Source organism: Dysidea avara, chromosome 10 (assembly GCF_963678975.1).
Source record: "Dysidea avara chromosome 10, odDysAvar1.4, whole genome shotgun sequence".
Lineage (NCBI taxonomy): Eukaryota > Metazoa > Porifera > Demospongiae > Dictyoceratida > Dysideidae > Dysidea > Dysidea avara.
Window position 1 is genome coordinate 23,014,343 of NC_089281.1, and position 27,922 is coordinate 23,042,264.

General features: G+C 36.3%; 3 protein-coding genes across 7 annotated transcripts in view; 1 reads left to right on the plus strand and 2 right to left on the minus strand.

Moving 5' to 3' along the window:
• Window positions 1–2,607: 2,607 nt before the first annotated feature.
• On the minus strand, window positions 2,608–5,446 carry LOC136268390 (uncharacterized). Its single transcript, XM_066063721.1, has 3 exons — window positions 5,069–5,446; window positions 2,858–2,966; window positions 2,608–2,803 (listed from the first exon to the last, which is right to left on the minus strand). Exons 1-3 carry the CDS (start codon window positions 5,296–5,298, stop codon window positions 2,732–2,734), a joined length of 411 nt encoding a protein of 136 aa, XP_065919793.1. The 5' UTR covers window positions 5,299–5,446; the 3' UTR covers window positions 2,608–2,731.
• Window positions 4,987–14,905, plus strand: LOC136268389 (WSCD family member AGAP003962-like). 4 transcript variants are annotated; one of them, XM_066063717.1, is made up of 3 exons: window positions 4,987–5,403; window positions 12,969–14,012; window positions 14,491–14,905. In XM_066063717.1, exons 1-3 carry the CDS (start codon window positions 5,358–5,360, stop codon window positions 14,832–14,834), a joined length of 1,434 nt encoding a protein of 477 aa, XP_065919789.1. In that variant the 5' UTR covers window positions 4,987–5,357; the 3' UTR covers window positions 14,835–14,905. The 4 variants fall into 4 exon arrangements, with proteins under 4 accessions (XP_065919789.1, XP_065919791.1, XP_065919792.1 ...); XM_066063719.1 differs by lacking the exon at window positions 4,987–5,403 and adding an exon at window positions 7,594–7,713; XM_066063720.1 differs by lacking the exon at window positions 4,987–5,403 and adding an exon at window positions 7,603–7,708.
• Window positions 14,906–18,188: 3,283 nt separating this feature from the next.
• Window positions 18,189–27,922, minus strand: part of LOC136268322 (collagen alpha-1(I) chain-like) — a 10,827-nt gene continuing 1,093 nt past the window's right edge. The window contains exons 3-21 of one of the 2 annotated variants that reach the window (XM_066063622.1): window positions 26,782–26,985; window positions 26,389–26,536; window positions 24,806–24,997; window positions 24,325–24,754; window positions 23,816–24,274; window positions 23,599–23,753; window positions 22,283–22,727; window positions 22,072–22,227; window positions 21,836–21,964; window positions 21,415–21,722; window positions 21,187–21,343; window positions 20,911–21,126; window positions 20,574–20,798; window positions 20,354–20,527; window positions 20,125–20,298; window positions 19,887–20,057; window positions 19,653–19,826; window positions 18,973–19,101; window positions 18,189–18,459 (exon numbers count right to left, since the gene is read on the minus strand). In XM_066063622.1, coding sequence (XP_065919694.1) covers window positions 18,335–18,459; window positions 18,973–19,101; window positions 19,653–19,826; window positions 19,887–20,057; window positions 20,125–20,298; window positions 20,354–20,527; window positions 20,574–20,798; window positions 20,911–21,126; window positions 21,187–21,343; window positions 21,415–21,722; window positions 21,836–21,964; window positions 22,072–22,227; window positions 22,283–22,727; window positions 23,599–23,753; window positions 23,816–24,274; window positions 24,325–24,754; window positions 24,806–24,997; window positions 26,389–26,536; window positions 26,782–26,985 — 4,171 coding nt within the window. In that variant the 3' untranslated portion in view covers window positions 18,189–18,334. Of the gene's footprint in view, window positions 18,460–18,972; window positions 19,102–19,652; window positions 19,827–19,886; window positions 20,058–20,124; window positions 20,299–20,353; window positions 20,528–20,573; window positions 20,799–20,910; window positions 21,127–21,186; window positions 21,344–21,414; window positions 21,723–21,835; window positions 21,965–22,071; window positions 22,228–22,282; window positions 22,728–23,598; window positions 23,754–23,815; window positions 24,275–24,324; window positions 24,755–24,805; window positions 24,998–26,388; window positions 26,537–26,781; window positions 26,986–27,922 lie in introns of those variants that run through there. The other variant, XM_066063623.1, reaches the window with a different exon arrangement.

Consider the following 27,922-nt stretch of genomic DNA (forward strand, 5'->3'; position numbering starts at 1 on the left):
AAGTTAGGGTTAGGGTTTGGGTTCAGTATAAATCCAGTTAGAGGTAGGGTTTGGGTTCAGCCCGCATATTCTTTAATATACGCTAGATCACTTTTAGATTGGCGGTGTTGCTGCCCCTAATAATTCAACCTGTGTGCCCCATGTACCAGGCTTTGCCATGTTGTGTAGATGTCTGTCAATGTTCCTGTATTGTGTTAAATACGTATGGTTGAAACATGTGTTTGTGTTGCTTGATAAACTGTGTGATGTCTTCTCTGGTCTTCGCATGCATATCTTGGTTTTCGTGTACAGTAAAGGCAAAGGAGCAGAACAGACAGTTCCCATCTCCCAACACATTCTCAATTTTTCTTCCTTGTCGTTTGAGGAAGAGAGCTGCTGCACTAAAGTTACCACTGCAAGTGTTAAAGAGATGGAGAAATTGTCAGGGGATTGGATCATCGGCTATGTTGGCTGTTGGTAACTTGTTGAGTGTGCCTGTTGCTATTCCCTATACAATCAGTAATTGATATTATTGCTGCAACATTTACACGTACCTGGTAATATTGTGCAATGGACATCTTTGGCGAGGAATTAGCTGTGCATGGATCTATTTTAAAAAATGGTGTCAATCACACATAGCTTCAACTATTACATACCTGAGTTCAAGAACAATGAACATGATGTTGTTGCACTTGTTACTGCAGGTAGCATTTGTATGTCCTTGAGTATATGTGACATTATGGACATCTTGTTAAACCATTGCAAGCTTACGATGTTTCTTGAAGTACAGTCCAGGGGTGGATCCAGGGGGGGGGGGGCTTTGGGGGCTGAAGCCCCCCCCCCCTCCATATTTAGGTTTTACTTGATCAATATGCTGAGCATTATAATGAAATTTTGTCTTAGCATAATTATATGATCACTAATAATACAAATACTCATAAAACCACCTTATAAACATCTTTCCAAGGTATTATCAGTGGATTTATGCTAAAGTTTATGTAACAAGGACCCAGATCAGCATTGGAGGTGTACGAGATCGAGATACTCTAATAGAGCAGTCAGCTAACTACTCTAATAGAACATTCACTGGAAACATGTAGTTGGTTCTGTTATGGAATTTTTCCAAATCTTCCTGCACCTATACATACCATGAAGTTCATTGGTCTGTTTAAAGGGCTTCATTCATCTACTTGTGTAGTTAATATGTATGGCAATACTTAATTCAGGTACACGATTTCCATTGAAAATGCTCTCAGATTCAATCTTGTATTGTTCAAATTTCAAAATTTTCCACTTTGAACATTATTATTCTAACATGCAGTGTTGTGCAATAGTGAGAGGGGTGCTTGGATGTCTGTACCCACCCAAACTTTTCCATTAGCAAAATGCTTCAGAGAGCCATACCTATAATCTAAAGGCAGTATATAAAATATCTACAGGCAGAAAATATTATGAATTTTATGTGGAGATGTCTCCAAATTGCAGTATTTTAGCATCTATTTCTAAAAAATTTTCCTGAAGGGGCATACCCTCCAGACCCTCCTAGTTCCAGCATGCAAAGCATGCTGGGAAGTGTGCTTTGCACACCTCTACCCAAGAGATTAGTACCTTGAGTTAGCCCCCCCTTTTATAAATCCTAGATCCGCCCCTGCAGTCAGTTGTGAATTTGCACTGTTTACTGCAGTGTACACTTTCTTGATGCATGCTTTCCTAAGCTGTCCTGGACCACCATTCTTCTTCTTGTCCTTGCAGTGCTTATAGCAGCCACAGTCATGCATCTGTAGTAGTACACTCATCATACACTCCACATCTGGTGCGTACACGCTTGCTTCCCACTATAATATGTTGCACCAAGTGTACAATATACAGGTGTATATTGAGTCAAGCAAGAATACAGATGCATGCTTACAGTACACTGTATGTGCGCATTCATCTCCTATGCAGTTGATAGCTCAATTTTTTTATGAACACATGGATGGATTTATAGCAGCACATTTTGAAATTTGTTACATCTCATTCTGTAGTACTACTTGACCTACATAACATATTTCAAAACCAAATATCTGTGTCTGCCCCATGAAAGTTTCACCATTATGTTCTTATGATGAAACCATAAAAGTGTATAGTCTGTTACTGTACAACAGAAAATTATTGATGAAAGGAAAATTTGACAAATTCACAATTGATCAGCTTTGATGGATAAAATTTGATGAAAAGCAGGAAATCACAAATCTAAACCCTAAGTAAGTTTTGAGGTGCTAATTGACATTAAATTTTTGATTAATTAAAATTTGACAAATGCAACGAATTCGTCAAACTTGTCAAATTTTTTTTTCTTTCTTCAAAATTTCCTGTTTTACGGTATGATTCTTTCCAAATTTGTAATGAAGCATTCTAATCATCTAATTGGCTGAAATGTTGAGAATTAAAAAAAAAAAAAACCTGCTTTTGTCAGGTACGTATCAGCTTATTGACAATGTGCCACTGTATATCGGTTAGTTTTAAAGTATGTGTATACACACAAATAATTAGATTTTTGTCTAAATTTTAAAATTTACTATGTCAACGTATTACACATTAGCAAAGTGTCTAGATGTACACAGACACTTTTATTTTAAGAGTCTCAGGTAGACAGCAAATCAAAGTGCACACTTGGGTGGTACAAGAAGCTGATGTACAACACCAGTGTGTTTGTTAGTAAACAATTATGTGATTTTCCAGTATGCCTTTGTACATGCATATACAGTAATGCTTATGTGTACTTGTACATACCAGTCTCACGTTCTTTCTTTGTAGTTACATCATCCTGCATTTCAGTGGTATCCTGTGCAGCACATGACATGATGATAGAACACCAATATGTTTATTATGTTCTTACATCACATGTAATCGTATTTGTTTGTTGTCTTGCCTCATTACTAGGGTCATCATCTATTGTTGCTGCCAATACCTGCTTATTGTGTTGCTTACTTTCCTTATCAGCATGGCTGTATTGTCACATATGGCAGCCATAACATAAATAACCAGCAAAACAACACAAGACACATGTGATACAAAATTACAAATGAAACAAATCTCGAAAATATAGAGTGAAACTATGCACCAGGCATAAACCTGCTGCACTTTTAAGACCTTCTTATAGCCAGTACACAGTACTAAGACTGGTGGAAGTTTAAATGATTACATTGTAGTATAACAATCATTATTATTACATGTATTATTATTAACAGTTTACAGTGACCAGCACTGAAGGTCGTAGGTACACAGCGTATAGTCATTAAATATGTCCATACATGTATAACTATCATCAAGAGTAAATAATGAAGAAGACAGTATCTAACTCACTATTAGTAAATAATGGAGAAGAGAGTATCTAACTCACTATTAGTAAATAATGGAGAAGACAGTATCTAACTCACTATTAGTAAATAATGGAGAAGAGAGTATCTAACTCACTATTAGTAAATAATGGAGAAGACAGTATCTAACTCACTATTAGTAAATAATGGAGAAGAGAGTATCTAACTCACTATTAGTAAATAATGGAGAAGACAGTATCTAACTCACTATTAGTAAATAATGGAGAAGAGAGTATCTAACTCACTATTAGTAAATAATGGAGAAGAGAGTATCTAACTCACTATTAGTAAATAATGGAGAAGACAGTATCTAACTCACTATTAGTCCATAAAATATGAGCCCGTAAAGTCCACAGTGCTAATTGTTCTGTATGACCACATTTTAACAATATTCATTTTAAAGAAGCAGGAGTCAAAGAGTAAAACCAAAACTCACAAGGATTCTTTGAAATTATTATGTGGTCATACTGGACAATTAGCACCGTGAAAACAGCTAGGACACTCTCTTCTCTATTATTTACTCATGTTATCATGATTACTCTATTCACACCGAAATTGTGTGCTAGCATGTATTATGTGTGTAACTAGTAAGTACTGTACAAACATATGTAACTACTATGTGTATAGGGTATGTGTACAGGGTATGTATTGTACATATGTAGCTAGTACAGGGTGTCATGTAGGTATGCACTGTAGGTAGATCTGTGACCGCAGTCAAAGTCTTGATCAGCCGAAATTTCGCTTTGACCTGTGACTAAGAGCCTTTTTTGGCTTTTGATCAGTGACTTAGCAATGGTATTTCAACACTTTTCGATTGTGGGTTGGAAGCTTTTACCCTTGACCACGGCCGCAGATCTACCTACACAGAGTGCCTGTGTGTCACCTCCTTGCTGTGTATGCACTCTATGTTACGTACAGTACATACTAGCCACACACACGCACACATGCGTGCACACACAAATGTGTGTAACTATACTGTTAGTACATTACTAGTATATGTATAGCTAATGTATGTACTGTATGTATGTAGCTCTGTGTGTGTGTGTGTGTGTGTGTGTGTGTGTGTGTGTGTGTGTGTGTGTGTGTGTGTGTGTGTGTGTGTGTGTGTTGTGAATTGATTAGAGCATCAGCCTGGCAATCGAAAGGTTCCAGGTTCAATTCCTGTTTATGCCAATTTGGTGTTGTTGTTTCCTTGCGCAAGAAGCTTTACTCATTCTCCAGTCTACCCAGCTGTATATTGGGGACCTGGTGGACTGGTGTCATCTGGGGAAGCAGCCCGCCCAGCTGTAGCATCAATGGGTACCTGGTGTTTACAGAACTTCGGGTTCTGCAACCTCTCTCCATGAGACCTGGACAGTCCTCCCATGGGTACAAGCCCTGCCCCAGGAGGATTTGCCTGCACAAGGCCAAGTTCCTGAGTGGTGCCAGGGATCCCAGTGCTGGTGCTATGTTTCACAGGCTTTGCTTTGTGTATGTGTGTGCATATGTAGAGCTGATGTGTACCGTACATATGTAGCTAGTGTGTATATATATAGCTGGTGTGAAATGTATGTATATAACTAGTGTGTGTGTGTGTGTGTGTGTGTGTGTGTGTGTGTGTATGTGTGTGTGTGTGTGTGTGTGTGTGTGTGTGTGTGTGTATAGTTAGTAAGTTTGTATCTAGTGTGTGTATGTGTAGCTATTATGTATAAGCACACTGTATGTAAATAGAAAATTGATCATTGACATACTGTAACACATTCTTTCTTTTCTTGTGTCCAGCAGTATTACTGGTAGCAGTATATCGTGGTTGAAGATCCATTTTCTTTCCAGGAACAAAATTTTCCTTGTCTTCAAAAGAAGTAATTGTGCCTGTAGTATCCATCTTGCTAGCAGCATCACAAGTGTATACAAGTTTCTTTAATATTGCATTTACATGAGGTAAGCAATGCTGTAATCCTGAATTTCCACTACTTATCATAGCTTGTAATTGGACTAGTAAATTTTGTGCTATCTGTAAATGATGTTCACATGCTATAAATGATGAAAGAAGTAAAAAAGTTCACTGATAATAGAACAAGGCAACGTAAGTAAAGGCTAGTGTTTACATGATTAATATTACATATCACAATCTTCAGTGTACAATATGTGTTAAATCAATAAGCTTTGCAAGAGACAATTATGCAGTAATACAGCCACCCAGTTAAATGAATGGCTAATAAGTGACCTATGGTGTAGCTGTGAAGACAAGTTAATCCCATTGTAATACTGAATTCAGTGTGTTGACCCTTGAATAGTATGAAAATTAAGTTTTTGCTGGCTGAAAAGTGTCAAGGGGTAGTCACTTCTATACTGCCTGTTGAAACACGATTGAGATCCAGTCAAGGTGCCGTTTTGTGGTGAATCAAGCAATTAAAGAAATGGCAATCAAGCAGCTTTTAGCAACACAAAGAATTTAGTAAGCTTATATGGTTGGCAATCAAGAATCAAGGTTCTTTTTTTAAATAACATCAAGTGATCAAGGCAATTTTTGATGATTAAAATTCTTGATACATGTTGCAACTAGCAGAGTGAAAATGACTACACCTTGCATGTCAAATGGTAGCTATGCTACATTATAATTGCTGTGCCACTTGTCAGTAGTCAGGGACAGGGAGGAAGTTATCTAGTAACCTTGAAACTGCAGCTGCTTCTAGCTGTAAGTTTGTACATGTAAATATGAGACTAACTTCAATTCATGGTTTATTGGATCTCATTAATCTTTGTATCCTTTGTGGTGAACAAAATTAATATGTTTCACCTACTGCATACTTGTCAATACAATGGTGATAATACAATAGGGAAGACTATATACTGGCCCTACATCTTGAAGATATTACTTCATTATAGTACAAGTTGAACTGGATCCTGAAAAACAGTTTAAAATAAAAAATGGATTTTTTTTCAAGTGAATTAACATTTCATGATAAAAGAAAGGTGTTGACAACAGACATGTGTAGTTTGGCTCCATTACAAGTTCAGGAAAGGGTTAAACAATACACTTTATGACTTCCCCACAGGAAATGTATGGCGAAAATTTAAACTGACTGTTCAAGCATTTAAACGAAAAGATTTTGAAATATTTTTAGGGGGGCAAGTAGTACTACAAATGAACTGAATTTCAAGATAGAGTGTATGAGTTATTACTGAAATGTTTTTGAGGATCTAGCTCAACACGTACATAGCTTCTCTTCTATCCTTTGCTCTGTAGGTTCTATATTGTTTTAGTTCTGTAAGTGTAGATATAGGTGTAGGCAAAACCCTTTTAAATAGAACATCTTAGCTTAGAGTTACAGTGTGGTGGATGGGTGTGCCATTATAGGGCCACTTCTTCTATCCTTTAAAATAAAATATATTACTGAACCCCTAGCTCATCTTTCAATCTACAACCTGAGTATTTTACCATATGAAGCATCAAACACAAGGTCTACGTTATTGTTGTCCATTCAGTACTTATAGCTATTAGCTATATAATTAGCTTAGTCTTCTGCAGTTTTAGTACCCCTCAGCCGAGATTCTGAGCCTTGGTCCACCCTCTCATAATTATGGGGTGCCGTTTGTACCAAAATTGTGCAAAAATGCCTTATTTATAAACTATAACCATACTTTATTGATATGAATTCTAACTATATATCAATACTAAACAACGACGTATGGCTACTAAATTACACTATTGATTTATATATCATAGTGCTAGTTTACAAAAGTAAATTGTACATGTGATTTGTAAAGTATGTGTTAAATTTATAAAGTACGATGGCAATGATTTATAAAATACAACAATAACCAAACTAAGTCACTCGTGATGATGGTTTGTAAAATATACTTATGATTTATTAATCTGACGTGTGCAATAAATCATGATGATTTATAAATTATGCATGTATGGTTCATAAAGTATGTTATTGATTTATAAATCATGCGTATGATTTATAAGCTATACACATGATTTATAAAGTAGTGCATTGATATAAATTAATATTATAATTTATAAATCAGTGTTCATACTTTACAAATAAGTGTTATAGTTTACAAATCACATGTATAATTAAATCAATGTTATAGTTTATAAAGTACGTCAATGATTTATAAATCATGCATATGATTTATAAAGTATATGTCCATGATTTATGATAATAATAAAGTACTAACTCACTAGTCCTTGTACTGGTCTACGTACCCAGCTGGGCTCGCGCTAATGCGCGAGATTAGCGCGAGCCCGGCTGGGCACCACACTATGTTGCTATTCCAATATTTTCGGCCGATGCTTGTTGATCTGTTACGTAGAACAGCCTGAGGCCAGATAGATGATAAAGTGGACCAACGATAAAATACGATTACGTCAGAGTTAAGTAAGGTTAGGAAAGGGCCGGGATAGGTTAAGTCTGGCGGCTCCGGCAACCCTGCACGTAAAGCCGGTATACTGAGGGTCTGGTCTAGGGTAACTGAACTAGCTGGTAAACATAGCATGCTACACGAGTTCAGTGTGCAGCCAGTTTGCAAAAATGACTGTCCAATCAGAACGAAGAATCCGTTCAACTTTTCAATTATAGTTTCGTCATAGTACAAGCGTATTTTGGTAAGGCTTCTCTGCAACGTAGCTTAGTCGTGAATGCAGGAGTTCGGAACAGGGAGTAATGTTAGGGTATGGTTTAGGACTACATACAGTAGTACTGTTTTCAGTTCCTAGGCTAGATGGACCTCGAGATGGCTGCCCTTTCCACTACCCCCAACACTGGCTGTCAAAGTGCTGAACAGCTGGAAATACCAGCATCATACACTCAAGGCTGCCAGAATCAAGGTGACTCTTGGCGGGGTGATTAATAGCTAGTAGGAATCAGGGAAATTCCATAATTATAAAAATTTTCTAGCCTAATTACCTGATGCCTTCAGCAGTTCAAGCAAGGCTATGGGCTTTATTCCTTCACTGTTCAACATTGCTTTGACCTAAGCCATATGGCTTTTGGCCAAGGGGTGTGTGTTCAATTGTCATTTTGTAGTGATCAGATTTATTACAGTGGTTCTTCTCATACTGATTTTTGTTTTAATGCTTTATAACAGGTAGAACATAGTTGAAAACAAAGTGGAATTACCACCAGCTTTGCATTTCAATAATTCACCTGTGATGTTAGACAGGTGAATCAACTAATTCATAAACTAATTCACTTGTGGATATATGGTAGTGTGTGTAATGTGGCCAAGACACCATGTATGTATTGATAGAAAGAAAACTCAATGTTTATGCCATGGTCAAAGCATATACCATCATAGTCTGCCAAGTAAGATAGGTCACACAGCAAATTTTCAATTGATTCAGCCATGTATTGGCAAGATATGGGCTGTGAAACTTATAAACTTAGTTAAGATTCTTTATCTTAAGGGGTCTATGGGGACCAAAATTTATCTTTGCACACACTTTACAAAAACTGTTATAAAATACAAACGTGCACTTCGATTGCCTTGAAGTTTGGTACAGATAGAGAATGTATAAAGGTGAATTCACATACTAAGTTTGCTATGAATCTGATAAAATATCCACATGCAGTGCCCTTAACATAAAGAATTGAACTTTTGTCACGGTTGCAGGGTAAAATTGTTTATGGAATTTGGAATGTAGATAGGCCAGTCATCATGGCAGTGTCTTTTATGGTTTGAAAAGAAAACGAATAGCATCTACAGAGTTAAAAAGTAAAAGTTAACAAGTAAAAGCCAAATGAGTGTAAAATTGGGGGGTTGAGATATTCTAATAGAACAATTACCGTGGGATAAAAAGTGCACTAAAATGTTGGGAGAAAGAGCTACCAGGGTTTGAACCAGAACCTCTCCGTATTAAACACCCAAATCCTTAACCCCTGAGCCATAGTTATCATAGCTGTTTACTTCACTTAATGTGTACTTTATGAATGAAAATTTTAGCTTAAATAGTAAAAGTTTATAATTTCATAGATCTACCAATTAGATTGCTATAGAGCATTCTATTTAAGTCCTCAATAAATGTGTGCCGCTCTATTAGAATACTACAATAACAAGTATGCAGAAAAATTTGGAATTTTCAACTAGAGTAGGGACCATATATAGCACATTGATAAAAAGTACTGAAACAAGCTGGAGTAGTGCATGATATTAAATCACAGTAAAACAATAAGAAGTGTTATATCCCTATAGCTTCCATTATGGTATCTTGAGCACAGTAGGGATATAACACTTATTATTGTTTTACCGTGATTTAATATCGTGCACTACTCCAGTTTGTTTCAGTACTTTTTATCAATGTGCTATGGTCCCTACTCTAGTTGAAAATTCCAATTTTTTCTGCATACTTGTTTTTAAACTTTTGACTGGTGAACCCATGCATACCGCATCTGAAATGGTGCCGCGCACCCCAATTATTGTCTGAAAAGTGAAGTATCCATTACGCTTCATTGTCAGCTGCATTCAACCCATTACGCAGCATTTCAAATCAAGAACTGTTCGAAAAGCACCTCTGCAATCCATGCATACGTACTGCGGTATGCCAAAAGGCACCTGTCAGAGCGAAGCAATGTCAAACAGTGAAAAAAATCAAGCCCGTAGCCTTAACCATTTCAGTATCGAGTTACACTTGTCTGAAAGCATCAGTCAGTCACTAGAAAATTCCATCAACTAAATTTAAAAAAAAAATTCCATAGCAACTTATTGAAAGCGTTTCGGGTCAATCTGAAAGCTTTTTTAGGCTTAGTTTACCTAACCAATACTGCCACATCATTGTCAGGGGAAATTGAGGCTGTTTTTTGGGTGATATTATTTCGTGGGCCACACCTACTCCTTAGTGGTCCCTACTACACAGTTTGATAGTATGATATTAACAAACAAATATTAACAAACAAATCATGCAACACACTTTATTTTGTCTTTAATAATCATCACTGTGTCTGTATAGATAAGAAGAAATGTGAGTAAAAACAAATCCCAAAGCCAGCCATTGACTATATAAAGTTCAAAAGAAATAAAATCCAGACAAAAACAGTCAAGCTGTGAAAAAAGATGTGGCAACGATGTTTATTACTTTTAACATTATTGCAGCCATTTCTAGCCACCACCTTTGACTTCATAACTTTTTAAACCAGGCGTGCGCCCACAGCCAGCTGAAGGCTGGCTGTGGGCGCGTGCCTGGTTTACTGAAATTATTTTTGTAAAAACGTGTGTGTGTATTTACCTATGTACCTATCTATGTTTGTCGGTACGCACCCACATGAGCAAAATCATTATAGTAGTGGTAAAAGCAGCTTTTATGTAAGAAGTCAAGCGAAATGAAGTCTGTATTAACTTACGCAAAAGTACATCACCAGACTTGGATAAATTCAAAACACTTTTAGAAAATTACTTATTTAGCTAATCACTTGCATGTTTACATGTACCATAAACTCAATTCTGAGTCCTGTACATTACAAATAATACTGAACTTTGCTCTGAGGTGGTTGTTTCTTTTTGGTTGTCTGAAATACGGGTGTGGCAACTCTCCTCAGACTTTGTAAATTACCTTCCCTTCTGGTTTTACAGGCGTTTAACAATTGGGAAACAACAGTGCAGGCCTTGTAGACTAAGGGGATGTATCCCCGACATACGCAAATGAAAATGAAGAGCAGCTTTGAGGCTTTGTTGAGAGAATTTGTGGGGAAAACACGATAGTCAAACTATAAAACAGTTTAGAAGATACTTCTGTGCGTAATATGTTGTTAAAAGCGGTTTGTTTAACAAGCACTTCCTTAGCAGTGCATAGCAATGTAATTGAAGAATTACAAAAATTTCATGAATTACAAAATCCAAGAATTGCAATAAATTAATTATGCATTATTGCACAACTTAATACAATAATAATAATACATAGTTGGTAAATTCCAGATGAGTTAGCTAGCTGCATGGCGCCTGGTTTTTAGAAGTAACACATCAACTTGTTTACCCACTTTAAAGACTGCACCTTTTTTAAAAGCTTGGCTGTTATTGTGTGGATTATAATTAAGTCAAAAAATTCTCTAAGAATGGTCTTTCAAAAGTGGTTTAGTGCATAAAAAGGTATAAAATTTCATCTTAAATGACAATGGTGAGATATAGTGTATAAATCACAAGTCAAAAAAAGGTTTAATTTTCAGCACACACTGTCCTTATTCTTATAGTTTAGTTGACTGTTCTATTAAAGTATTTTGATTTTGAGTAGCTTCGCTTTAACCCTTTCCCCTAAAATATAATTTTGATCACCTCTCAGTGATCCTTAGAAGAGATTGTAGCCCTCCTCCTTGTTCGCTCTACCATTTGATTGTCTATTCTTAAAATACAATTGTAGCTGTGGTTTCCTAGATAACACATAGTATTAAGTGGGGAAGGGTTGCTTCAGCACTTTTCATAGATCAAAAAAAAAGAAGGATAAATATTCATAAGTGAAAAGAATTGGGCTAAATTATTGCTCTAAAGAGCTTTCTGTTAATAATTTATTGTTAACTACTATGTTAATATCAATATCTTGATACCAAAACTTAGGTATATCATGTAATACTCAGCTTATAGTTATTATTTGTTTACTTTGTAGTAGAATTTAGTTGTCGTTTTTAGCTTCTTGCTTGTATCTATATATAGGCAGATATACGCAGGAACTTGATGAGTGTAGTTATAGCTAATATAACTCTGTAAATTTATTATTGTTTTACTGTATAGGCTGAAACTTTAACAGCCCATTTTGTTTTCTCTATATTATAGCAGGTATAGACAACAAAAAAAAGTTATAGAAGTGATTCAAAAACATGTATATAAACAATATCTACTATGCTAAGTTTAATGCTTAGCTTAGTTAAGTAGTGTACCAATAAAACCAGCAGGTATCATTGCTAGTTTTAGATAACTGATGTTTGGAAAACTGTAAATCCGAAAACCAGGCACTAACTGTTTATTATCAGTGTTTACTACTGTAACTAATTACCAAGAATATGTATCTCGGTATTGCATCCATTTCAGCTAGTATGTATCTTGGTATTACATCCGTTTCAGATAGTCAGTTAGCAGGAGGTGCAGTGTAAATTGCCCTAACATATTGTCAGGATACGTATATAGCATTGACGTAAAGTATTAAATTATTTGTATCCTGTTGATCCCTTTTATACATCTGTTGTATGTGATTAAGCTGCTTGTTTTGTACTGCTGTGCACATATCATTCATTGTGTTTGGTCTTGCTTTGTATTGTAGGTGATACCTGTATTGTAGGTGATACCTGTATAGGCTTTTGTTTATTTTATTTATCTGTGGCTAAACAAATAAAGTAACAATCATGTTTAGAGATTTAGATTTTTGCAGTCCATTCTGAAGACAGTGTTTGCAGAGAATAATGCCAACATGTGATGACTTCATATTATGCAAATAACAGTGGATTAAGCTTTTATTATGCAAACATTCACTTTTAGTAATAGCCAAAATCTCATGCAGTGAGCCATGAACAAAGTAGCCTGGACTAACCATTGCACTGCTATATATTGTAAGTTGTATACTGCTATATAATTATTGTAAGTTATATCCTTACTAATGCTTGTGTATTTTGGATAAGTTGTATCATATGTCATCTCATTTTTACTAACTGTTTGATATAGATACTAGTAATGTAGCTCTCACTGTAATTGGAGCTACGTTCATCATGAATGATTGCAATCATTTGGAATGGAAATGTGTGTATACTTTAGTACAACCACAAAACAGACTTTTGTATGAAATGTTACTATATGTTGCCCTTTTTGTTGGACTTGCTTTACTACTTGCCATCTTCAACGGCCAAAGTAGTATACAGACTTTGTCAGTAACTAACCAAATAGGGCTTAAAGGCATTGGTGCTAAGATCACTGAATCAGATGTCAGCTCTAACAACTCCAGTGAAATCATTAAAGAGAAACTTAAAACTATCACTGCTGATCCATTTAATGTCACAGTCAGTAAAAACAGCAAACTCACTGAAAGAATCAAAATCAAAGAACAGCCTACAACTGCCACTACTGATAAATCAACACCATCTGGTGCCGCTGTCAGTGAATCTTATGTAAAAAGTATCAACATTAATGACCTAAAACTCAAGAGTATTGATGTTAAAGAATTGATTGCAAACCTCAAGGGCCCATTATCAAAAGCCCTTTCAACACCTCAAATTGAAGAAATTGCAAGTATCTTTAGACTGCCTAGCCTGAATTATTCAGTTGAGCTACAGCATCAATTTTTAGACTGCTCAGGTATAAATTTGCTAAGATGGTCTGTCAAAGGAGGCATTCTGCACATGCCGAAACACTTTCAAACTTGTAAAAACATGACATTTCAAAAGGCCAGAGGTTTTGTTGCATTACTTAGCTGGCCAGGTTCAGGTAACTCATGGATACGACAATTGTTGGAGACCACCACTGGAATTTATACTGGTGCTTGGTACTGTGATCCAAACTACATCAAAGCAGGCATGTTAGGTGAAGGAGTTAAGAGCAATAATGTTCTTGTGATGAAGATACACTTCCCAGATCATGGGTGGTTACCAGAGAAGGTGATGTATGTTGTTAGGAATCCTTTTGATTGTATATTGGCTGAATGGAACAGAATACTGCAGGAATATAGCCACCCTGTGATACAACATACTATTACAACTTCACGAGAAAGTTTTGGTGAGTGACTTTTAAGGATGTTTTCAAAAGTCAGTACATTAATACAATAATGCAGGTATGCAAAGTTTACTAAGATTATATACATAGATTATACGTAGCCAGTTAGGTGTTTGGTTATTTAGCCACCTACATTATACATACAACATTACAACACTGTATTTCTATGGTTGATCATCGTTCATCGGCTAAAAAGGTATGGAAAACTAGCCTATAGTTCTGGGTCTATGTACTCTAATAGTGTATTCACAAGGAGCTGCATAATAATGTGTTACTTGTATACCAGTAGAATGAGACCATCAAGTGTTCAGATCATAACTCTGAAGTAGTGTATAAAATTACTACTCCAGTATAACACCTCACTACTCTAGGACTAAGTACTCTAATAGAGCACCTCACACCACTAGGTCAGGTTTTACTGTGTACTGGGTATAGACATGTGTAATAATATTTATATTGTTGTTTTTCTAACATCTCACAGTTAACAATAAGAGATGGGATGAAACAGTTAAACAATATGCAACATCATGGAGTCATCATATACGAACATGGTTAGGTACAGTGAAGGTTCCTACAGTGGTGATCCAATATGAAAGATTGTCTACTAATCTGTATACTGAATTGAGGAAGATGTTGGACTTTTTAGGAGTCTCTTACACTGAAAGTGACATACAGTGTACTATTAAGTCAACAACTGAAACATTTCATCGAAAACATGATAAAAATTTTGATCCATATACTCCAGAACAAAGACGGCTAATCCTACGAGAAATACAAGCAGTTGGTAAAATATTACATAAATATAATATAATTTATGGAAATTGAAATGCTATTGTATAGTTAGGTATATATTGATGTTTATTTTGTTGAGATATGATTATACATATTGTAACACACTGGTCTGCCTCAAATTATGGCCAGTTTCATATAAGTGGTTGGTAGTCAGTGTAGAAAACATCATAACTACAATAAATGCCAGATTCAAGTATTCATAGTTTTAATAGACATCACTTAACATCAACTGAAGCCTGCAGTGTGACACCGATTAACCTAAGTTTGGATATATATAGGTGATAAGAAATAAAACGCCCAGGCCACAATTTGAGGTAATGCAGTATCTTTTCACATTAATTTAACCTTCGGTTGTGTTTGAACTGTAGTGCGTGATTAAATATAGACTTCGTAGAATAGGGAAACTACAAGGCAGGATGGCTTACTGTAGTTTGGTAGCTCCAGCAATGGAATTGTGCAGTAGAAAAGCAGTCCTTCAAAGTGATAGTTGGCCTATATAGCACAATCAACCTCTAGGGAAAAATCTAAGGAGCAGGCCACCAACACTGCTGACAATGATGTTGCAAAGGCAAGCAAGGACCACGTAAAGGCCTATCTAAAGCTGGATGAGATCCTACTATTTCACCGGCTCTACAGACTGCTAGTTGAACAGTCAACGTAAAACCCAATGAGGCTGAAAAAAAATTGTTGACCAAGGTTACAATAAACCATTGTAACTCCATACAAGGACATAGTCCCAGGAGTTGAGAGGGACCTCAATAATTCCATAGTGGATATAAGATCTGAAAGCAGCCAGGACGGAAACAAAGGGACAGGTGGAAAACCAATCCCTCCCTCAAGGAGAGGGAGACAGCAGAACCAACACAGGTGATACTACCTAGCAGAACTACAACAATTCATACTACCACCAACGTAGAAACCAAAGGGATGAACTATATGTACATGGTAATATAGACTATAGCTGTATGTATATCACATTCAAGATGGGAGCTGCAGTGGTACTGAGCCTTGCACAAAAGTCTGACCACAGATTTTAATGTTGAATAGTACTAGCTATTATGATATAGTGTAGTGGTGTGGCCCCCAAAATTGCCAATATTGTGCACTTTTTCATAAAACCATGAAACTTTCCACACATATAGTACTCCTCGTGACATGCATTTTAAGATATAGTGCCATCGCTAAGTTGACCTTTGGTGATGTTTATGGCCATTTTGTACAGAAATTGATCATTTTTATTTTTATCTCCCTAAGGCACTAATTAACTTGTTAAAAAATGGTACCAAACAAAAGATCTTGCTGATAGAAACAATTTATTTGAAATCAATAGGTGATTTCATTACAAAGTTATGACCATTTTTACTAGCTGCAAAATCTGATACATTTACCTGCCCTTGAGGTGTGAATTACATGTGGGCAGATAATTATGCATAAATTTATCAAATTTTGCAGCTAATAAAAATACTCATAACTTAAGAATGAATTCTCCTATTGACTTCAAATAAAAACCAAATTGTTTCTATCAAAAAGATATTTATTTTGATATCGTGTTTTAACAAGTTAATTACTGCCTCAGGGACTTAAAGACAAAAATGGTCAATTTTCTGTACAAAAATGGCCGTAAAGGTCACCAAAGGTCAAATCAGCGATGGCACTATATCTAAAAATACATGTCATGGGGAGTACTATTTATGTGGAAAGTTTCATAGTTTTATGAAAAAGTGCACGATTTTTTGGTTGTGCCGCTATACTAATAGAGGTATTATAAACCCTTTCAGCACAGGCATCGCAATGGAAAATATGTGCCACACTTGCCCTTGTAATCTCCTATCCACATGGGTCTGTATTGTCATGCAAGACTAGCTACTAGTATTTTCATTATGCCTCACACAAGCCTCACTTCCTTCCACCCTGAGATGTTAGCTAACTTAACTGTTGACTCAGTACAGCAGTCTCAGTACCCCCAACCAACCATTCAGTGTTTACTCTAGAGAAACTCCACCCCCCCAAAAAAAAAATACATATATATATATAATTATTGTGAGTGATAACTGCATGTACTTGTTATTAAAATGGTGCACAAAACTATATAAAACTCACACACACAACCTCAAATTAAGTGGTCTATTTTTAAGAAAAATTCTTAGTGTACATATTCGACTATCAAAAATTCGTACATAGTACACATGATGGCCACTATTCAATTAGCCTATAGCTAGTATACCTGGTATCTTCTTGTTTTCAAAATAGCACACTCAACTCTCAAAATTGTCCTAAACTTTATTCTCAGAAAGCACAGCTTCAAAGTTTCAAAATAACATGCACAAGCAGCAGACAGATAGCTAATTTTAAAAATTTCCTAGAATGCTCCTAACATTCAATTCCTTGTTTTTAGGAATGCCCCAAACATTCAATTTCAGATAGTACTGTAGTGGTACTGTAATTGTAGTACTAGTAGAATTAATTTTACTTTTGTGTTAGCTAGCCATTATTTGCTCTGCATCTTAAAAAAAAATCTCAGATAGCCTAGCTAATTGTAACATTGTTGTTGGAAGACATCCACCCAGATTGGCTTTCAGTTTTTACATTGCTAGCTAGTGCCTTGTGGTATTATGCAATTACGTCCAATACAATATCTCATACAAATTGTTTATCAGTTCTGGCACTAATTTTGCAGTGGACTACTAAACATGATCATATGGCACATGATTGCAATTGTCTTGGTATATTACATTATGTCATTGTCACAGCACTCAAATATCTAACTCTACCATAGGGTCCCAATGCCATGCACTGCAATCTGCTCAGTTCCTTGTCGTTTGACTCACCAGTCCAGCAACTTTGTCAAAACTATTTTACATAACTGTGAACTGGTACTTCCATCTGGTCACCCTCCAAATTCCTGATTCCCCCCTCCCTTCCCTGAAAAACTGACCCCACAAAGGATGAAAGGTAAAGAGAAGTCCATAATCACAGTATGAAGACATTTGTGACTGCAGTGAAGTTATTAATATGTATATAGCTGTAAGCCTCACTGTAGTTCGTGTGATCTTTACCATCACACTGACAAATTTTCAACTCAATATGAAGGCAAACAATCCTTGTATCCATACTAATTCACTCAATATTTAATATGAGGCAAATTTCTGTGTTTTTATTGCTGCCCTGATTATCTGAAAATTGTTCTCATCACAAGATTTGGAACTGTATAACTTTGCATTCCATTTCTTGACTCGCCTATCGCTATTAACATAATTAGCTAGCACAACAAAGCATAATGAAACCTTATAAGTGCTAGTACAAGAGATACCTGCATGGTATTTTGCCTGAAGTTTCCAACTGGAACTTCTGCTATGAACTGTATCTTTATATAAGAAATTGCTTATGAATTTTGCTGCATTTTGCTGATAAAGTTGACTTAACATGCTGCACACATGATGATATGCATATATACATGACTTCAAAATCAAAAATAGTTCAATACCTATTATGGGTATATATTTAAAAAGAATATTAAAAGTATCATACACACATTATACATGCAAGGTAAATCTGAAATTAGCAGTGGCTATTTGTTTAGCTTCATTAGTTGCACTAATATAACCAAAATGGTCTCCTTGCTGGAGTTCACTGAGACATAAGACCAGTGGAGAATAACCTAACAATAATACAATGGTAACTGGAGTATAATATAATTATGTATATACACATACACACATACATACGTACACACATACATACATACACACATACATACACACACACATACATACATATCTACATACACACACACACACATACATACATACATACATACATACATACATACATACATACATACATACATACATACATACATACATACATATGTGTAATTCTTGAACAGTATGTCCATATGAGTATTATTATTTTGTTTATATGTATACTATACTCTAACAGACAAACACTATATACAATTGTTATCGTCACTTATACAAGCTTGTTATGTGATACCATAATTTGCTTTTTTCTTGTAAAATAATTTTTGTATACAAATTTGTTACACAAATTTTTACACAAGATCGAACTACTCTAATAGAGCAGTCATTCATGTAAATCATACAAAAATATTTTTACACAAAATTTTTTATCACAAAACAAAAACAAAGATTACGGTATACAGTAAACTTACATTTGTCCCACTGCTTGTTATTAATATAACAATTGGTTGTAGCTGGGCGAGTTAGTGTATAGCCAATGTATACACAACCCTTCTGTCTTGTGACTGTCAATTTAATGTGAAGACTCGGTGTTTCTGACTCTGTAAAATGACCACAAGTATAGTGGGCATGCATGCAATAAAGAGCAATTTATGCATCATACTACATTAAAGACGTTTGATATTATTGTGTTTTTTCGCATATCTGCTTATATCCCAATGAAACCATACTTCAAATAGTTTACTAGAACATCGTGGTAGTATTCACATATGCCTATAGACAGTGAAAACATAGTATCCCTCCACTTTTATTGGCCAATGCTTGTAACAAAAGATTGAGATACTCTAATAGAGCAATCAACTACTCTAATATCTTTTGTAAATACATAATAATTTACTTGGCAGTGAACATGGTCTAAAAAAGCATCCAAGAGCTAAGAGAATGTCCTCAGGCATCCCAGAATAACATTCATATGTGTATCGTTTGCTTCAAAACTTTAATAAGTACCTTTCATTACTAAAGGCAATAACAGGCAATAACTACTAATTTTAAGAGCCATTTATGAAGCCATATACTACATTGAAGTACCTGCAAGTCTTTCACTTGGATAGAAGCCAGTTACTCCTATAATCATTACGTACATTATACTAACCTGGACACTGATGACTATTACATGTCTTCTGTTCATGACCATCTCCGGGACAGTTTGGATATGAAGGGTGCAAACATTTTGATTTGTAACATGTCCTATTCCGATAAGTTATTCCACCTCCACAGGTCTTACTGCAGGGAGACCAATACGTCCACGCACTCCAGTATGGTGTCTCTATATAAGAGAAATGGTTTGGTATATTGGTGGACTCGTATATCACTACAGCAGTTGTACCTGGGCAACATTGCTCATTGCACTCTCTTTTTTCATATCCACTGCCATAACAATTACTTTTTCTGTAGGGACACTTTGAAGAAATACAATGTCTCATTCTAAATGATAGTCCACCTCCACAACTGCTGCTACAGGTAGACCATTCTGTCCATGCTGCCCAGTTTGATTTCTCTGAAAAAGAAATGAATGTACAATACAGTATTAACTATATGCTTAGCTGTATGCAGTAAGTATGTACCTGGGCAACACTGTGTATTGCATTTGCTCTCTTCATAATCATTACCAATGCAATTTTTGTAATCAGGGTGTGGACACTGGGAATGATAGCATTGCCTCTTTCTGAAAGTTATTCCGCCTCCACAACTCTTACTACAACTGGACCAGTGTGCCCATGGGCCCCAGTATGGTTTTTCTATTTAGTATACAAGTCAAGCTGTTATAATATATATTTTCATATTCTTCCTTACCTTGACAACACTGTTCATTACAACTTCGTATTTCATAGTATTTACCATCACATTGGTAATAGTTGTAATCTCGACACTTGGGGAATAAACACATTCTGTTTCTACGAGATGTTCCACCACCACAACTTTTAGTACATGGAGTCCATTCTCCCCATGGACTCCAGTATGGCTTGCCTACAATATAAATGTACCATACACTAGCAGAAAGTATTGTACAAACCTAACTGAATAGTAAATAAGATTATTTCCATTTTGTATCTGCCTAGTCCATCAGATGCTCTAATGGTGATTTTGTGCTGACCACTGCTTAGCCATGTTTTAAGATAAAATGATCTGCAGTATCTAAATTTTCCATTGTCCAGTTTACAATCTGTCCTCCCATTAGCAGAGAAGTTAACCTTGACTGAATCACAATTAACAATCGGTGAGCCCACATTTAGCCACACTGTAAATACAACAATGTTTCATCAGAAGATATTTCTAACATTTTATTCTACTACTTTTTCAATGGTGTCTGTCTGTTCTGCAAAACTTGAAAAGGCAACTTAATAGCTTACCAGGAATAATAAAAGTGGTATTTGCTTTGCAAGTTTTGTTTCTTGCAGTGATGTCTACTCTATGACGTCCAGCAGACAACCCAGTGTAGTTGATAGGTGAGGTGCATGGCTTGGGATGACGATAGTCAAGTTGACATGTGAAAGGATCTACACCACGAAATTCCACTGTTACCGAATCATTGTTCACACTTGCTAGATCAATTCTTGCACAGATAACTGAAAGAATGCGTATTTTAAAATAGATCACTTGTTACTACATAAACTAAACAAGTTTACCTGGAGGACGTGGAATTATTCCTCCACTTGCAATGAAGCTAGCTAGCTCTCTAAGCACTGGAAAAGATGAATTGATTCGATCCATTGCTAAGGCAGCATCTTGTGTTTCTAGCAGCTCCTCTAAGTCATTTACTTCTTCCATTGTTGGTTGAAAGAACTAAAATTAAAACAGTGTGTTTGTTTAGCTGCTATTATGATTCAGATTGCACTACTTATAAGCAAACTAACCTCATTTAAATCAACTCCATCAAATTCTGGACATGAATCAGAAGGACCAGGTGGTCCTGAAGGACCAACAGGACCAGGGTCTCCTGGTAAACCTTGATGTCCACGAGGACCTCTGTTTCCTGGGTGTCCAACACAGCCTTCATCTCCAGGATAACCAGGTAAGCCAGTAAAGCCCCGAGGACCTCTAGGACCAGCAAAACCAATTGGTCCAGTTGAACCAGGATATCCCCTAGGACCAGTTGGACCCATCTTTCCTTTTACACCTTTAGCACCATTAGGACATCCTTGGGGACATTGAGTACGCACCACTAGAGAACATTTTTAAAATGCATATATGTAATAGTGAATCATATAGTTGTGAGTGCAAGTGATTAAGATTAATGCATGTAGCTATCATGCTTTTGAATCATTTTTCACTTACATTTTGAATGGTGACTACGCACTTCAGAGTTAAGAATACACCACAAGTCACTATCTCCCTTGTATCCTTGAGGTCCCTGGACACCTGGCAGACCTAGCTTACCAGGAGGACCATCACTACCTTTAAATCCTGTGAAATATCTCAGTGTAAGACATCATTAAACACTAAATGCATGTCTGCATTGCATGAAGTATATAGCTAACAATAAAATTTACTTGTATATATGCAGTTGTTACCTTTGGGTCCAGGGTACCCTCTGTCTCCTTTGGCTCCTTTCTGGCCAAGTGCTCCAACCATTCCATCTACCCCTGGTTTTCCAGGATCACCACGTGGGCCTTGATAACCCTTCCTGCCCTGCTCTCCTTTTCTACCCAAAATAGATTGATCCTCCTCTGCAAAGTAAAACAGTACAAAAGCACTTTAACAGCTTCTTACAAACATACGTACGTCTGACACAAGGAATCTCAACAAAAGTTAGGTTCACTTCATTTTTATTGTAAAGTGCAACACCTTCTTCATCTGTCAGTAACCTTGGTGGTATTACAAATCCATATCTGTCTAGAAAAATTCGTAAGTTGTTGCACTGACAGGCTGGTGGTCCTCTGGGCCCAGCTGGTCCATTGTTTCCAGGAAGTCCACGTGGTCCGGGTAAACCCTTAGGTCCTGGGCTACCAGCAGGACCAATTCTTCCACTAACACCATCTGCTCCTGTATAGCCAACTGGTCCCTTCTGTCCTGGTCGCCCAGTATATCCCCTTTTCCCAGTATAACCTGGTGGGCCTCTAAGCCCAGGAGATCCAGTATCCCCATGTGGTCCTTTTAACCCATAACCAGTGGAAGAAGCCCTCTTAGCATTAGTATGTCTTCGACCATAGCTTAATGTGGTCTTGTACTGCAATAATAAAGTTAATTACTGTGTCATTTTTAGTGAATATATTTATAAGTGTTGTAGCAATATGTATGCGCAGGTTGTGAACGAATCTTGTGCTATAGTATATATATAGTCTATACTAATAGTTAGTTAGCAGTTAAATTATATATGTGACAGGGCCTGCAAAAATAGGGCATGTGGGCACATAAAATTTACCTACTTTTTAAACTTTTATGACCCATAGTGCTTTATGTCATCGTGCTATGGTTATGTAATTTCATCCCTTATTAACTATGTACAGTGCTCCTTCGATTATCTGATTCCCTTGGGACCAAGATGTTCAGATAATCAAAAAGTGTAGATATTCAAAGCCAATTTATTTATATACAGAGCCCTGTTCAAATACTCTAATAAAACATACATCTTAGACAAAATACTTTAATAGAGCAATCATTTCTACCATTTGGATAACCAAGTATTTGGATAATAGAGGTTTGGATAATCGTGTAATTGGCTATACACAGATACAGAATGAAATTAGTTTGTTTTATTACTGAGATATGACCTGTTGTGTAATGAGGTGTAGTTAGCACCCACATGCCCTGTTATTGCAGGCCTGGTCACACACACACACACACACACACACACACACACACACACACACACACACACACACACACACACACACACACACACACACACACACACACACACACACACACACACACACACACACACACACACACACACACACACACACACACACACACACACACACACACACACATATATATATATAGTCACAATCTCACTACATCTGCAACTCAGTAGAGTGTGACCAAATTACTTGTCATTGCCAATGAGTACAAGGTAAAACACTACTCACTGTTACCTTGTAACACTCACACTGTCCTGGTAATCCTTGTTTACCCACTGGGCCAGGTTTCCCCTTATCTCCAGGAGATCCTCTATTACCAGTTAATCCAGTTTGTCCAGGCAAGCCTGGTTCACCAGGCACACCACCTATCCCATGAGCACCAACTGTACCTGTGATAAACATAAACATGATATTCTCATACTGTATCGATTATGTTTTGTTTGGACTTTACCTGGCCTTCCAGGATGACCATTTTGTCCTGGTGGTCCAGGACGACCCTTCATACCAGGTTCTCCAGTGGTCCCAGGTGTTAACGGAACACCTCCACATTCTTCAGATGAAACAATCTGTCTAGTGTCTCTGCTATGTGTGTTTGTACTGCTAACTTCTGAACTCAGTTTAGTAGGTGTAAGTTTTTCTTTGTGCTCTATCATTTCATCTACCAAATAATTGTGTAACTTGCTCACTGATCTTTTAACTTCTTTCTTCACAGTATGATGATAGATTTTTTCAGTCACTTCAGTAATGTATCCCAGTTCAGTCATGCGACGAGATAATTCATGACCTGGTGGTAGAGGACAACCTGCTAATCCTGGTGGTCCAGGAGGGCCTGGTTGTCCACGAGGTCCACGTGGGCCTGGTTCACCAGGAGGACCATCTAATCCATTTAATCCATCACTGCCCTTGCTTCCTACATTATATATGCTCTGTATTATTAATGCAGGCCGTATAATTTAATACCTTTCCTTCCTCTTACACCTGGTAAACCTCTTGGACCAGGCTTTCCAGGATATCCTCTGGGTCCTGGGCTACCGTAGGCACCTCTGAAACCATATTGTCCTGGCCAGCCTTTGTCCCCTTTATGACCAGGAATACAGCTTTTTAGAGCCTTGCATTTACATGATACACCTTTAGGACCAACAGGACCCTGTTTTCCTTGTTGGCCTTGATACCCTGCAACAGTGCTGGGAGGACCTTCAGGACCTTTGATTCCTGCAACACCCTTTTCTCCTTTCCTTCCAGTGGCACCAATTAGTCCATTAATTCCACTTTTGCCTTTTTCTCCTAGTTTACCATGCAAACCAGTTTCTCCATGTTTGCCTTGTAAGCCTTGTGGAGCACTTCCACCAGTTTGTCTCCTCCTTCTTCCACCATGTGCAGTTGGAGATGACTGCAAATATATAGTAAATACACTACAAATAACATATACATCAATCCTTACAGCTGTATTGATCTCACAAATAACAAGGTAGATGCCTTTCTTTCGTACAGTACTGTCTGACCTGAAGACTAAAGTCAGTGCATCTGGAACCATTGGATCTAGTAAATCCAGTGAAAACTGAATACGAGGATCTGATTGATTGCCACATGTTACTAAAGTATCGATTCCACCAAACCTTTCATCTTGAATTTTCTATAAAAATTATTTAATATATTTTTTTGCTTATTGATGAGGTAAATATATCAATTGATTGATAACTGCATTAACTAATTCTTCTGCTAATTATCATTGTAAAGGTATATATACCGTAGCTAATTCGCTTTATTTTTGTGCAAAAAATTTTTCGTGTAAAATATTTTCGTATCATTTACGTGAATGACTGTTCTATTAAACTAGTTCGATCTTATGTAAAAAATTTTCGTGTAAGAAATTTTCGTACAAGTTGTTGCATACGAAAATTATTTTACAGCAAAAAAAAAAAGAAGCAAATTACGGTACGGTAAATCTTTGGATATCTAAAACAGTGCAGAAAATCTGTCAAGTGTATAACATCTTAATATTGTAAATTGGATTGTTTTGAAGTACAGTACTGCAGCCACAAGAACATTAGGTCCCTACGTATCAAAATTGTATGAAACATGATAATGACATTGTTGAATGGCCAATCCAACAAGTCTGAGCAATATGTGGTGATAGAGATCAGCATAGTATTTGCTATTGCTTCCACACAATTGTGAAATATAGCACAAATGTAAGTCCATGTATAAAAGTTTATGACTATCCTAAACTAAGGTTTTTATAATAAGAGCACACAAAACGCCTTATGTACCCACAGGATATCTCATCAGGTTTCAATACACATTTTAAGGCCTCTCTATCACAATGGATTTTTTGTAATCCACACCGACTGAAATTAGTTAAAAGTAACAATAACTCAATTTGATTCTTGAAACAATTATGCATCATTTTGTGTGCACTGTGGTTACACCCTCGGATAAAAGTACTATCCCCTAACAACTAAGTGACAATTTATAGTTAGTGTAGGACAAACTAACAATTAACCGTGTTGCTACACTTTAGTCTTTGGTGTACATAAACTATGATATGATCATATATTCTATATATATATATGCTCAATACAACTCAACAGTATACAGTTACAATAGAGTTAATGGATATGATGACCTTATAGCATACTTCAGAATCACCTGGCACTTCATATAGCTGTGACCTGGACCAAGTGTCCTTATATATACATGTAACCAAATGACTTTATGCTTATACTTTTATTTTCCATATTGTGTTAATCAATTAGACATACTGTTTGAAATTATTTGTTTGCAATTATTATTCAAAATGTAGGCAATCTTTTGGTCATGCAATTCAATCAACTGATTAATCGGTTATTGCCCACATGTAGCCTGGTTATTAATCACTTTGAGGGATAGCCGAATGATTATATATCCAATCAATCATAATCAATTCTCAGCCCTACTGTGTTGTAGTTAATTCAATAAAAAGTCAAGGTTTATCAAATACTCCAAGTACGTATTTATACACTAACTGTACATGAGATGCTTTACCTCTCGAAACTCAAAGAAGTCGTGACATTTACCATCAGTTACTGTAAGTACGTCATTGTTGTTATTAGGTTTTGTTCTGATGGTTATTCCTCCTTGTAGATCTTGTCCAAAAAATCCCTCAACATACTGGTACACAAAACCAGCTCTCCTACACACATAAGTAAGCACACACACACACGCACACACACACACACAAATAAGCACTTCCACATTACAAAATAAGCTCCTATATGATTCAACACAAACAATTCAATTTCATTTAAGACCACAAGCACCTCAAGATTAAGACTAGGATTTCAATATGCACTTTACAATGAAACACTTAATATGTATACTACGCTACTCTGTGTTTGTCAAACAAAATGCAAAACTTCCAAGACATTATTATCTCACTTGTTTCCGATCACATAAAAACAGACAGTGTCACTCGGATATAGGCCATCATCTTCAATAGGAGTTTGTGCAATAATTATTTGACCACCAGTGTTGGGAACACTTGTTGTATCTAACATAGTAACAATTTCACTAATAGAAACTTCAGTGTTAAGTTGACATGTATTCCTTCCCACTATGCTGTACTTGTAACAGGCTCTGTACCTACAGAAACATCATGATGTGTAAAACATGCTTGATAACAACTGTCAGTTTGCTTCTGAATAAATATAGTAGCAGAGAGTATATTGTAATAGGGTTCTTAAAGTGTCAAATAAAAACTAGCATCTACAAACAGCTGAGAAGCATCGATAAACAAAGCCCAAAGTTTGTTTTTTGAAGCCTCCCAACAACTTATTTTAGCAAATCTAACAATTCACACATGAAAAATATTGATGCCTTTAAGAACTGGACTGGCTTATCTTTCATATATACTTAAAGTTAAAAAGTTGGAGAAGAGGTGTATGCATGTACCATCCAGTCTTCTTTGTCTCTTTGTGCTACCATTATTTAAAAGTTTTGTCTGCTTGCTATAGAGGTGTTACACACAGCTTGCACTGTCAATGGTTATATCATCATTAATATTCCAAAATTTCGTCTGGTTAGTTTACCACACCTTCTACCATATCTGAGATCTGCTTCAAAACCTTATATAGAAAGCTAACTTTATTTTATCTTGGCCCATTCATCTGTACAGGAGTATTATATGACTTCAGTAAAATTACTGTGTTACCACTGTTTATCTGTTCAAGAGCAAAACTTAATGGTGAAGTGATGTTGAGGACTGTGATCTCAGTGTTTATCATGTATGTAGTTCTGTATATAATAAATTTTTATATCATGCTATTATGTAGTATTATAGTGGCAACAAGGAATAGCAAATTATATGTATTTTCAACTTTATACATATGATATACCCACTGAAATGGTTCAATGCCTCAGATTATTGCTTCAACTCACCAATAAATAATACCTGGAAACAGTATACGTACACACATTCATCATTATTATGTTTGTTTTATCATGCATGCTGAGCTACATCTACTGCAAATTCCTCACCTCAAGCAAACAATAGCAAGACATATTACAATATCATATATCA